At 39.1% G+C, this 14,108-nt stretch overlaps 1 protein-coding gene across 1 annotated transcript in view; it reads left to right on the top strand.

Moving 5' to 3' along the window:
• The window catches only part of cdc42se1 (CDC42 small effector 1), a 24,744-nt gene that overhangs the window by 3,992 nt on the left and 6,644 nt on the right, over window positions 1-14,108 (top strand). The window contains exon 2 of the mRNA XM_037693297.1: window positions 9,378-9,754. Coding sequence (XP_037549225.1) covers window positions 9,605-9,754 — 150 coding nt within the window. The 5' untranslated portion in view covers window positions 9,378-9,604. The remainder of the gene's footprint in view (window positions 1-9,377; window positions 9,755-14,108) is intronic.

The raw sequence follows: 14,108 nt of genomic DNA on the forward strand, positions 1-14,108 counted from the left end.
ATGGTTAGGTTTAAGTTTAGGTATGTACTGGTAATGGTTAGGTTTAGAGTAAGGGTCAGGGTTAGGCTATAGAAGATGAATGAAAAATGAATGGAAGTCAGTGCACCGTCCCCATAAAGATATCAAGACAAACTGTGTGTGTGTGTGTCTGCGTGTGTGTCATGCACACACACTTAGTAAGGTCATTAAAAACGAACCATTCAGTCTGCACCTCCAGAACAGTCGTTGGTTCTTGGTAAAGGGTTTCTGTTTTTAAATTCCAAGTATTTCATAAACGTTTGGACCATTTTTCCTCATTTTTCTTGTTTGTTTTTGTTTATTTCCAGTTTTGCTTCCAGTGGTTTTCACGATTGTAGCGGAGTTATTTCAGTGGTTGACTCTCGGAGCACTTTAGGTTTGTTTCTGCCTAAATAGTTTTTCCGGGTGTTTTTGGTTCCCACGGTTGCCTCGACGCACAGGTGCTGACCTGCAGGTGTGAACGTCACTCGTCTGGATGTTTGGTGTCTGCGAACATTTCAGGGGCAGCTGAGAAGACGTGTCATTGATGTGAGAGCCCAACGCGGCGCTGAGCTCATCCTGTCAACCCTTGAAATCATCGCCGAGGTCTTCTCTCTGACTCAGAGGAGGTTTCAGTGAGCTGGGAATAATCACACACAGGTTCGGTTAGTCCAAAATATGCAAACTCTTCTGCCAAAATGAGTCAAAATGAGACATTTTCAGTACGGAGTTACTTTTATTTTCCGATTCTTCCTCTCAACAGCGTCAGAATGACACGGAGTTGGTTGATATTTGGCATTTTATTGAAGTGGGTAGCAACAAGCTGGTTTTGTTACGAGAGTGCCGGTTTGAAAACTTGTTTTTTATTTTCTGGAGTGATGTCATCAGGAATTCCAGCCGATATCAAACATTATAGGAAGGGATTTCCCGGTGCTACTGCAAAATTGCAGTGGTTATAAGAGTTTACTGTGTTTCTGAAGACATGCTTGTTGCAAAACTTTGATTTAAAGGTAGATTTGGAATAGGGCGACACGGTGGCACAGTTGGTAAAGCTGCCGCCTCTCAGCGAGAAGGTTGCCAGATTGAATCCCGGCCGGTGGCTTTCCTGGGTGGAGTTTGCATGTTCTCTCCGTGCATGTGTGAGTTTTCTCCGTGTACTCCGGTTTCCTCCCACAGACCAAAAGCATGCATGTTAGACTGATTGGTAACTGTAAATTGTCTCTAGGTGTGAATGAGAGAGTGAATGGTTGTCTCGTTTGTCTCTGTGTCCGTCCCTGTGATGGCCTGGACGCCTGTCCCCCCTCCGTGTCTCACACAATGACTGCTGATATGGGCACCAGTGACTCCACAACCCACAAATGAAGCATGTAAAGATAATGGATGGATGCCACATTCGTTAGTGGGATTGCTAGATGGCGACTTTGTGGACTAATCTTTACAGCAAAAATCAAAATTGTTTTATTTTGCGCCACAGCCCGGGCTTGTTCTGACTCATTTTGCCAGAATGGGTCACATATAAGTTGTTGGTCAGTGTTGTGGGAGTTGTTTCTGCAGACCGTCAGAGGAAAAGGAAATGATTCAGAGTAAAGTTTGAACGGGTCGACTCTGAACTCCGTCGCTGCGTTTTTGAATCGACATGAACGAATGTCTGGTTTTGTCCCAGTTCGATCGTTAAACTTACAACTGGCTGATTATCCTTCTTTATATGACAACTACCCATGAAAACCAGATAAATGTGGGTTCTGGTAACAGCATTTGATTTTCCCCAAAACACAGTTTCAATGGCCAAATTTTGTTTGCTGTCAGTTTTATTATTTTTTAACTTAAAACAGCAAAACACAGAATATAATGCAGCTTATTGTTTTAGATTGATGCTGCCAAACGTCAGCACCTTACGTCAGTTTAAGGTGTGTTATTTCTTTTTCACCCCCGAGGGGAGGAGTGAAAGCTGCTCATTGTGTTTTAACGGGAGGCTCGACCGTTAACCGGTCAGAAAGATTTTCCTTTAAACGTCTGAATGAAAAGAGTTCATTGTGAAGTTCGTTCTCGCTCAATATTCTCTTTTATGAATTAGCATTTTCACTCATCTCATTCTGGCCCTGGACGTTGTGGTAACTTTATGGTTTTGGTGATTTTTTTCAGTGGTTTCTGTAGAAAAGGTATAAATTATTATTTTTTAATTCAAAATTTAAGTTGTGTCTGCTGATATTAGCTTATTGGCTAAATGTTGGTGAAAGTTTCAAGGTGTCTTTCGATTAGGCAAGGCTGCTTAACGTCCTGTTAGTGACTATGATTGACTGCCGCAGGCATCGGCTCTGTGCCAACGTAACGAGGGTGCATTTGCACCTCTGATGGGATCGCTAACAGCAGAATTAGAAAGTCCAAAGAGTTCTCAGCAGGTCTGATAGTCTGGTATGTTTAATGAATCTGTACCCAAGCTGTTTCTAAACTTGATCAAAGTACATTTGTATATAAGTACGCTGTAAATAGTATTTATATTTATGTCTGTGGACATGTTGAGACTTCTGCAAAGATCCAAACTTTCATCCTCAGTTGAGAAACCGGATCAGATGGTCCAAGCAACTAAAGAACCACCAGCTCTGCTTTGACCCAAAAGCTACTTTAATTATCGTAAACGCCCAAAATCAACACGCTTGAGCTCAAGTTGACGTTTGTGGCTACGAAACAAAGACTCAGTTTGTCAGATAAGATCGAGACTTTTACCACAGCCGACAGAACTAAGAGGATAATACGGCGTTGCATTTCAGGGGTTCTGCACCATGTTAGCATGGTGGTGGTAGCATCATGCTGTGGGGTTGTTTGCACTGTTTGAAGCTGCAGGAAGTCGATCCATGGATGAAAAACCATCCGTTAAATGAGCTAACGGCAAAGTGTGAATGGCAGCAGCAGCAGCTAGCTGTAGCACGTCCAGCGCCGCTTCTTTCGGGAATGTCCTGATGTTTTTGCTGTATTAATGCCGGGATGTGAAACTGACTGCTGTGCAAAGGTCCAGAGTTCAGTGGACGTCAGCTGTCTTCAGTTTCAGCTTTAACTTCCCTTTGTCGTGAAGTTTTGAACAACGGCTCCCAAACTTTTCAACGCCTGAGCCAAAAAATAACAGCCGTGAAAACCTTTAACCCCAACTATTATTGATTAAGCTATGCAAATGTTGCAATAAAGCCAACTAAATAACTATCATTGCAAATTTGTATCTACTAAATGTTTTATCTCTCATAACAATTATGGCAAAACAAATGCTGTAAGTCAATGGTTCCCAACTCTGGTCCTTGAGGAACACCATCCTGCATGTTTTAGTTGTTTCCCTGCTTCGACACACCTGATTTGAATAAATGAGTGATTTACAGGCTCCTGCAGAACTTGAGGAAGTAATCAAATCACTGAACCAAGTGTGTTGGAGCATGGGAAACAAGTAAAACATACAGGATGGTGTTCCTCAAGGATCAGTGTTGGGAACCACTATAAGCAATCGCCTCAAGACCCAAAACCTGATGTTCTGGGGACAAGGGGAGTAGAATCACATTCACGTGGAATCTACAAATCTGAAAAATACGGAATCTATTATCTAATCAAGAATTGTGAACACGAAGTCCAACTCGTCAATGTTAGTCTGGTTTTTCTAAAGAGCTTTTGTGCAACAGATTAAAAAGGGTAAACATAAAATGACATGTTTTCTTGTTTACTTTGTGCATAAAACATATTACTCATCTTCACGGATAAAAAATGTGCTTGTTCGAAAAGGCACAAATTTCACGAGACTAGCCTAAAAGCTGTAGTCGCTCCTCCTTCGTTTTGGCTCTCTGAACCCGTTCTTTAACTGCCTTAATTTTTTATTTTATCTCAAGTGGCTGAAGGTTTGAGATAAGCTGCAGCAGGAAGTGAGAGTCTGAGTTTAAAAAGAGGAAATGAACCAAAACGGATCTGTCTGTTTCTTAGTTCCAAAAAAGAATCAAGTTTCACAGGAAAATGTACGTCGCATAAATGCAAAACAACTGAAATATAATAATGTGTAATTCATATGTAACCATTGTGCTGCGCTTGGGTCACGACACACCAGGCTTCACTGAGGCTGTGTGGTTCAGTTTGACTCAGGGCAGCAGGAGGGTTCTGTTCATGAAGCTGGAAAAAACAAAAAAAGACGCTTTTAAAAAGATAAATTTAAAATAAAATGCACATTTATCTATTTTTCTTATTAATCAAAATGACTTAAATAATTTTAAATAAATCATTTAACTTGTTGTTTTTTGTCAGTCAAATCTAATTATTAAAGACTTTTAGCTTATTGTGAAAAACAATTGCTTATTGGTTATTTATAATAAAATATTTACTTCTTCAGCATACATGTGATGTCATACATGCCCAAAATAAGTAAGAAAAAGTCAGATTTAATTAGTCATGGATTTGATTCAGACGATTTTAAAAGGTCAGACTGTTTAGGAGACGCGTGTTAATAAAGATTTTTTTCCACCTTCCTCTTGTTTGCATGAAGCGTGATCATTTGATCCACAGAGCATTGTTTCTAACGGACAGACTGTTGTTGTTTCAGCTGATTAACGCTCAGCTGCTCTCAGATCAGGAGGTCGGTGGTGACGACGAGCTCAGTTTGGGGAATATTTGGAGGAATTATCCGGCTCATCCTAAACAAAAATTCAATTGAATTTTATTAATTTATTTATATAGCACCAAGTCACAACAGAAGTTGTCTCAAAATCATTCACATCCCTAACCAGAAAAATCACTGTAATGCCACTTTAATTGGACATTTGACACGTTATCTGCTGCTGATTAGCCATGCTGCTGATTTCTTACCCATAAGCTGCTATATTCATACCCATCTGCTCACAACAGACTCGTGTTCAGGCTGCTGTTTAATACACCATATATATTATATTATTATTGTTTAGCATCTATCTTAGATCCTTGTATACTGTTTCTTTTTTCTTTAATGTACTTTATATTTTTGCTATTTTTGGGTGTAACTGGGACCTTGACTACACAATTTCGTTCCACCTCATGTAGGCCTGTCGCGATAAACAATAACTCAATTAATCGCATGATAAATGAAAATTATCGACCTCATTTTCATTTATTGGCTTTATCTCTTCTTCGTGTCTCTCTCTTTCTACTGAAGACACTGGATGACAAAAAGCTCAACTCAGGCGCTCCTCACTGACCCCTCCCTTTCTCTTTTCTCTTTAAAATATGTTTTAACAATCCCAAATTGCGTTTTTGGATTGTTAAAAGCAGCGAAGCTGAGAAGCTAAGCTACGAGCTAAGCTAACAGGCCGACCTCGAGAAAAAAAAACCCCGTCTTGTCAAAGCTCCAGTATTCACGGTTGAAACCTGTACCTTCGTCTAAAAAGTTGTTTTTCTTTGCTAAAAGAAGCTGAGAACTTGTTTACTGATTTTTTTATTAAAAGCTTTGTGTGAAAAATGCTATGCTAAAGAGCTCAAAACATACTGAGCGTCCGCCATTTTGACAACTGAAAAAAGGAACGAGAGAGACAGCACATGTCACGTCAAGGGGCCTCCCTCCCAATTTTCTTAAAGAGACACGCTGCTCGTTCTCTCACTATCCATCCTTCAGTTCAGTCTTATACTGCCATCCAGTGGTCAAAAAATGTACCACACACAAAAATTAACCAACATTTCTTCTTAAATTTGACTAATTACTAATTATTGTCAAATTTCAAACAATATTATCGTCTATCACAATAATTTCTGAGACAATTAATCGCCCAGTAGAATTTCTTATCGTGACAGGCCTAACCTCAAGTACCACATGTGAATGACAATAATGTCACCTTGAACCTTGAACTGTAAACATACATTTAAAAAAAGCCAATTAGTAAAAATGATATACAGTATGCACGCAAGCAGCAGATTTCCTTGAATTTTCACTTTGTTGTAGTCTCCCATCCTGAGCAAGCACAAAGGAGACAGTGGAAAGGAAAACCTCCCTTTTAACAGGAAGAAACCTCCAGTAGAAGCAGGCTCAGGACGAGCGGCCATCTTTTCTGACCGGCTGGGGTTTGAGAGGACAGGAACAGACAAGCACAGAATGGCAGGTCCAAGTTTACTTTCTGTTGGAGGAAAAAACAACAAAAAACCTAATGTAGATGGAAATGATTACAAATATAAACAGGTCAAGTACAGCAAGTAATGACAGCAGAGCGTGGAAATGTGAAAAAGACCTCAAACAAACATTCACGGCATTAAACTTCAGAGTCTTTAATAAATAGCCAGTATTTCCCCACACACTTGATGACATGAATAAAACCAAAGGTCCTCGAAGAAACACATATCGTATGCCGCCGTTCACACCAGAACTTAAACAAAGACGTCACACAATTCGTTGGTGCTCTGACTATGTGTTGGAAATGACTCAGCTCAACCGGATTTTAGCTCAATACCTCTAAAGCCATTGACTTTGAAAGATACGCTCAGTGATGACCGTAATTTCCAGATTATAAGCCGCTACTTTTTTCACACGCTTTGAACACCGTGGTTTATACAATGCTGTGGCTAATTTGTGGATTTTAAAATTTTTTATGGGCTAACGAGCTTCACGTCTTTAAAACATTTAGCTTCGTCACACCCAGGCGCTCACATAACTGCCCAATACACATCTCTCTTGTGGGGGTAGAGATCAATGACTTCCTGAGAGACTTCTGTATTTTTATTTTTTTTACTGTTACTGTATTCCTGAATGTTACTGGTACGTATTTAATTAAAAGTTTTAGTGTAAATATCTCATGTTACAACATGAACACCCGCAGCTTATAGACAAGTGCAGCCTATTTATGTAAAATTTAAATTTTCTTTTTAAATTAAGCAGGTGCGGCTTATATTCAGGTGTGCTCAATAGTCCAGAAATGACAGAATTTGCTAAGTCTTTGTTTCATTCAAATCTGTCCAGTTGTAATGAGATATTTAGCTAACAGACAAACACAAGCGCATGCGATTGGATAATTAAAGCTCTGTAGCTCAGGGTTTTTATGGTTAAAACTAAATTTAAAATAGTAGTTTTGCTCTATTCAAAGCCAAAGTGTGAAAGACCTCCTGCAGACAGAACGATGACATCATGGGACAAAAACACTCTCAGCCTGTCTGCAGGTCAGGAAGTTTAAACCCCGTCTGGAAACCTTCCTTTTTGTTCCACAATCACTTTGTTCTTCATTTTTACATTTTGTGCAGACTAAGTTTACAGTTTGTAAATTTTGGTAAACGCTGTTATCGAAACAACGGAGATGATCCAAACAGGAGAAAGGAAACCTACACTTTTTTTTTTTATCTCCACCGCCTTAATCCACCCCAACCTCCACCCATCTGACCCCATAATTGTGCAACTTTCCTTCAGTTGCACAAATCTGAGATCGTAATCCAGATGAGATTACCTTTGTCACCGCGCCCATATTGGCGGGCAGGGGGGGTATGATTCAGTTGCTTATTGTCAGCAGCACAACAATAGGCAGAAAACAGAGGTTTTCTGTTCTCGAGCTCATCCCAGAACCTCCAAGAATCTTGATTCGGTCAGAATGAGCGGTTGTGAAAAATATGTAAGATTAGACGCAGACGTGTGGAATTTTGTCTTCATGTGACGGCTCGTTTGGAACCGCTTGCTCCTCTCAAATCTTTATTTTGAAACTGCAAACGCGTAGATCTTTCAGAACTGCGTTAAGGTAAACCGAAATTAAAAAAAAGGAAAAACCCTTCTTTTGTTTTCATAAGTAGTCATATTCACAAATAGGAAGTCCTCTCCTGGACGTCAGACCCTCAAGCTGAATTCCTCTCTGTTGATCTTCGTGGATGTGAAGCATGAAGCTACATGTTTCTGGCCTCCACATTCTTGCCTTATCATCTGCTGAAATGTGTTGGAGGGACTCCAGACATTTCTTTAGCAGGACTAGAACATGCTGAGAATAGAAAAACATGCGCACAATCAAGAGACCCTGGATGCCTTCTGCCATCCAGTCGAGGTGATCCGCACAAGAATTAAGTTTAAATTTATAAAACGGCTTCTGATCTTTTGGATCTACTCAAAGTTAAGTGCAATTCTGCCACAATTGGTCGAGACACCATGTGAAGATCCAAATCAGTCAACAAATGGGAAGTTTCAAGCCACATTTTCAAGTTAAAGGAGAAAGTTCCTCCCTAAAGGCTCAATAATTTTAATCCCTCAGGTACAGACTTCATTCATTATTCGATGCGAACGCCATTTTTGTTGTAAGAAAACATGAATTTCCAGCTCAAGCGCACAATCTTTCCACGTGATGCCTGTGGGGGTGCTTTTATCGCAGGTTTATAGGAGTTCTTGTTGTTGTGGGTTTAGAAATTGCATCTCCACAATCCTTGTCTACTTGATTATATTCAAATTAGAAATATTCTCTGTGTGGAAACTATATTACGTGCAGCTCTGTGAGTTTAAATCTTTTAAAAGTTTAAAAGGTTAAAACCAGTTAATATATTACTGGTTGTCGGCTTTGGTTTGGAGAAATATTCTATTTCTGGCTATGTTGAAAGGCTAACAGTAGGACCATGTGTGTGTGTCTGTTACTTCCTGCTCTGTGTTTGGACCACACCTAGTGTTTAGTCATGCTTAATGGGCTTGCCGTGTTGACGTCTCGAAGGGTTTGGTTCCCTAGCAGCTCGGGGACAGAGCGCACTGACATTTTTCTGCGTTTGTAAGGACTTTGGCTGAGTTTAATGCTGTTTCTTTGGAGATGCGGTGAATGTTTTGGAGCATAAGTGCTATTTAAGAGAATGAAAAATGCAATTACATATTCCGTTACATTGATTTTCATTCAGCTTTTATATGTTCCAGTAGTATAGCCTTATTTGGCAAACCATAGCGCTGATGTTGGTAGATAACTGGCATGCTTTAATCTGTTTTCAATGCCGTGGCTTTGATTTACAGCAACTTTTAGAAACTAAACTGAGTTTGGATAAAAGTCTTGCTGGCTGCTGCTGCTGCAATGCACTTTAAACAGAGATTAAGTAAATCCTCTATCAAATAATTTAAATTAAATCAATGCATTTGGTTGATTTTGTCTAGTCTCAGGTGAAGAGCCACCAGAACACCTACCGGTAAATAAATCTCAGTTGCTGATGGATTAAAAGGCCTACAGGTAAAAGGCGTCACAAATAAAAGAAAACGCTCTCAGTCTCGTTGCAAAAGATGAAATTACACAATCCGTGGCAGAATAAATCATCGGGGAACTTCCTCCTTCTGATGAGACACAAAGAACATTATGATCTGCTTTGATTCTCTGGGGGGAACATTTTTGACAATAAACACCTTCAACTAAATCTGGAATAAAAGCTTGTTTGTAATAATTTTTTTTTTGTTTGTTTCTCCACAGGTAAAACAGGAAGCTCTGTTGTCACGTTTTGGACTTCTGGACATTTAAACTTGAGTGCTAGAAGGCTTTTTCCCCTTCAACTTATGAGGAGACATAAACAAAGGAGATTACCTTAGTTTTTTATTTTATGCGAACCTTCTGCAGTCCTATAGACTATTCCCTGCGGTGGGGTAGATCTGGGGGTGTTGGGCTTCTGAGTGTCTACATCAGTGTAGCGTTTTGTCTGGATGCCCCACGATTATCCTGAGGCTGCAGTTCCTCCTCCGGCCTGCAGGGCGGCAGCAGAGATCAACGGCCGGCCGCTGGACAGGCAGAGCATTGGCATGAGCGACTTCTGGCACAAGATGGGTTGCTGCGTGGTGGCGAAACCCCCGCCGGTGAGACCTCCATTAATCAGTTTCTAAATATATGTAACCCAACTACAATGAATAAGCTCAACTGATTTGTACAAAATTATGTGTAACGAAATTGCAAAAAATAGTAGTACCGTAACCATACTGAACTGTAAAATGAAAAACTAACTTAAAAAAATAATAATAATCCAGGTAACTACTTTGTACAATACAGCCAAAATAAGAATAAACTGATCAGCTACAATTTTTGAAACTGTATGATTTTAGTTGAAAGTGTGAAAATAATTAGACTAAAAACAAGAGCTAAGAAATATACTCAAAACATTACATAAAATAAAATAAATGGTTCTGTAACTTTATAAATAACCAGTTCATTATGTCTTATTTATTCTATACGCTTTGGTCCAGTGTCATTGTTTAAAGGGTTCAATAGAACAAGCTGGACTAGGCTGCGTTAGATGAAACAAAAAACTATTTATTAAAATAATGAAATTAGATCCTTTAAGTTTTTTTTGGGCCATGCACTGTGAAATCACCACAAAAAATAGTTTCCTACAATCCTTGCTTATGTGTAATATTTTTTCCCAGTTCTGGTCCGGTTCTGGTCAGCTCTGCATCCACTGAGCTCTGAAGTCACTATGGATAAGAACTAAACTTTTTAGTTTGGTTCGGATCGGATGAAAATTGTCTTTCCCTTTTGGGAAGCACTGTTGAATTCTGGAAAGTGCACTGCTGTCTTGTGGGTAACGTAGTACGTTTGAACTGGTGATACTTTGCAAGCTTATGGAAAGAAACTACAAAATGGTGGTGCCTGTCCTAATTATATTTTTTGTCATTATTTTTCCCCATGACGTGAGTGCAGTAATATTACTGTAAAGTCTACAATCGTGTGTTGGGTACAATTTTTTTGTTGTACAATATTATGGACTGTGTACACAAACCATGACAGAGCGAGTCCGCGAAAGTCAAACCGGGAAGTAGCACGAGACTACCGTATTAGCTAAATCTTTAATGCAGTTCAGTTTATTACATCTTTAATGTGTGTAATTTAATGTTACAACAAAAAATGTAGTTGCTATATGCTGTAGGAAAAAAACAAAAAACTAATTTATAAACATGAGTAAAAGGCTGTAAATGGCTTCAACGCCTAAGTTTTCACCCCCTTAACTGATCATTTGTAAACACATTGGATGGCCAATAAAAAAATTATCCAGTTAAACTTTGCGATTGTTCTTTCTGAAAAATTCGAGCTGTCCTGAGGTGAGAACAAGCGTCCACGTCCTCAATTTCAGAAATGTCCTCAACGACGTTTCAAAAATCACCTTGATTCCCATAATGCAGGAAAACAAGAACACACACATGCACACACACACACGCACAAATTCAAAACAACAGACATAACTTCCAGTTTCACCTTGAACTCTGACCTTCTTACTGCAGCAGCCTTTCAGTTCCGTTTTTGTGCTTCATTTTATGCTAAAGTGTCACAGTTTCAGTGTAAACAACATTTCAGCATCAGGACTGACCCAAACGCTGTTGTTTGTTGATTCACCGTAACCTAAACCAGATTTCTTCTTTTTATTGTCTTCATTTTTGGATTGTTGCTCAGATTAAGCAAGGCGTGTGAGACAAGTGTTTGAACAAAATGTGAAAGTAATGTTTAACTCATTAAGTAAGTATGCGATTAGCAGAACCTGCAGCGATGGGAGTTAACCCCGACACGTGTACCTTCATGTGTGGGTCTACGACGGCGGTGTGTTGTCGACGCGGTGCGTGCTCGCACTCCAAGAGGAAGTTCTGCTCCGTTGTGCTTCTCTCCAGAGACCCTTCCTCCTTCCTCTGTCTGTATTTTTAGTTTTCTGTTTGTTCTATTGTGCCGCTGCAACAGTACACCTTAACAAACACGCAGCCATGCCAGCAGTGACCTCACTCGGGAACTGAAATCTCCTGCATCTGTTGCAACTTTTAGAAAATAATGTAAAACGTCTGGATGGGCACTGAAACATGGACCCTTAGGATTACAAAACGAAATAACAAGGCAGTGTTTTGTGCGTCTTTATGGTCACTTTGTATTTTGTCATGGTTGTTAAATCTGTTTTAACTTGTACTTTATAAAGTATTGTTATTTTGTGTTTTGTATTATCAGGTAAAAATCAAAAATCCCCGTATATATATATATATATCAAAATAAGATTGGACATGACACACAACTGGCTGATTGATGGATGAGCTGCACAAATTTTTTATTTAAAATTTATTCAAAATTATTTAGCACCTCCTGCATCTTTGTGCAGCCCAGAGCTGCAGGATAGACTTCCTGTTGCAGCTGATCAGCTGTTCTCTGTGCAGAGTGGGAAAGTGGGCGTGGCCAAGAACGCATGCAGGTGGTTGAGAGCAGCAGAGGCAGAGAGCTGGTAATCTTGACATTCTGTGCTCTTTTGGAGCTTTAGAGTTTAGAAACATTGTTTAAAGCATTGCAAGAGTGTGGGAACGTTTCAAAACACCTTCATATATATATATATATATATATATATATATATTTTAAATTTTATTTAATTTCACTTGTTCATTTCCATTCCCTGCGTAGTTTTTCATCTCTGCTTTCTAATTCTTTTTTCATTTCTTTGCAGACCTTTTGGTGTAATTGTGACCATGAGATCACGTCTTTTGTTCCTTTTACGGTTCCTCTGTTGTTGTTTTTATTGCATTTTATACATTTTCTTTGTTTGTCAAAACCTCTAAAAGTGACTTGGCTGCACTGGTATTCGATGTGCACGTGTACAATTATCATTAGTTCTTCATCTTCTCCATGAGCAGGCGTGTTAGTGCTGTGAATGAACAGCTGATGGTGTGTTTATGTAACTCACAACATACTGGAGAGCCAGGACATAACAGCGACTGCCGCTTTATTTTGAAATTCCAGCCTGTTTCTGACCTTGATGTAGATGACTCATGACTATGACGATAATGATGGAGAACAGAGCTGTTTATTAGCCAAACAAAGAGGTTGCCAAGACTGATTTTTTTGTCTTGTTTGTTTAGTAACTGAACAGCAGTCTCAGGGTTTCGTAACAAAACTGATCTGGGATAAGTGTACACCTCAGTGTGCCATTTTACAAGACATGCTCATGCTGATCTGTTTAAACTTTGACTAGACTGGCTGTGGGGACAGCAAATGAACATCCAGGTTGTGATCGCAATAGTTTGCCAAGTGGCCACAAAGAAATGTGACATGCTCAAAGACACAAAATAACCACGAAAAATAGAGAAATTAGCTAAAATGGCTGCCATTTTGTCGGAAAGTGGATCCATGTGGGCTTTTTCTTCTTATTTAATCAATGATTTTACAACAGGTGTTTCTTATTGAAATAAAAACTCGTTTATTCCAGTCTGTTCTTCGTTGCTGTCCAGTTGCTTTTTTTGTATTGTTGCCATGACGACAGTATAGTTGTGGAGGAGGATGCTTGTAGGCCGAGCGATGATTCACTCCCAGCTGGTTGACCACAGGAAGCCGACGTGCTCGTGTGTTGGACCAGTCTTCGTCATGAGCTCTGATTCAGGAGTTCACTGTAGGAATCAGAGCTGCTCACACGTAGAGCTGATGCTTTCAGTGAAATTGAAAAATAATTATTTATAAATGAAAACAAAAAAATTACCTCGAGTTGAGTAACTTAGCTGAAATTTGCAGAAAAAGCTGAAGCTGAGTTGTTGAAGTTAACATAAGCAGATCTGACCATAAATTTGAAAAAAAAAGCTGAAAAAATAAAACAAAAGCAGCAGAACTTTAGCTAAAATTAGCGAAAGGAAGGCTAAAGCTAAAACAAACAGATCTTAACATTAACAAAAAGAAGCTAAAATCAACAAAACCATAGATAAATCTAAAAGACACAAAATATTAGCTAAAGAAGTACAATTGTAGTTTAAAGCTAAAGCAGCAGAACATTAGTTAAAAGCTAAACATATCAGCACTGTGGCTAAAAGATACAAAAAGCAGAATCCTAGCTAAAAGAAGCAGAATGAGAGCCCAATGAAGCAAAGCAGTAGCTAAAAGAAACAACAGTAGCTAAAAGCTAAATTTAGCAGAATACTAGCTAAAAGAAGCAGAATGAGAGCCAAAAGAAGCAAAGCAGTAACTAAAAGAAACAACATTAGCTAAAAGCTAAGTGTAGCAGAATTGTAGCTAAAAGAAGAAGAATGGTAGCCTTAAAAGAAGACTGACAGCTACAAGAAGCAGAACAAGTGATTAAAAAACAACAGTTGCTAAAAGCTAAAATTTGCAGAACATGAGCTTAAAGAAGCAGGACAGTAGCTAAAAGAAGCAAAATGAGAGTCAAAAGAAGCAAAGCAGTAGCTAAAAGAAACAACAGTAGCTAAAAGC

This window comes from Nematolebias whitei, chromosome 19 (genome assembly GCF_014905685.2).
Source record: "Nematolebias whitei isolate Nwh7 chromosome 19, NemWhi1, whole genome shotgun sequence".
Lineage (NCBI taxonomy): Eukaryota > Metazoa > Chordata > Actinopteri > Cyprinodontiformes > Rivulidae > Nematolebias > Nematolebias whitei.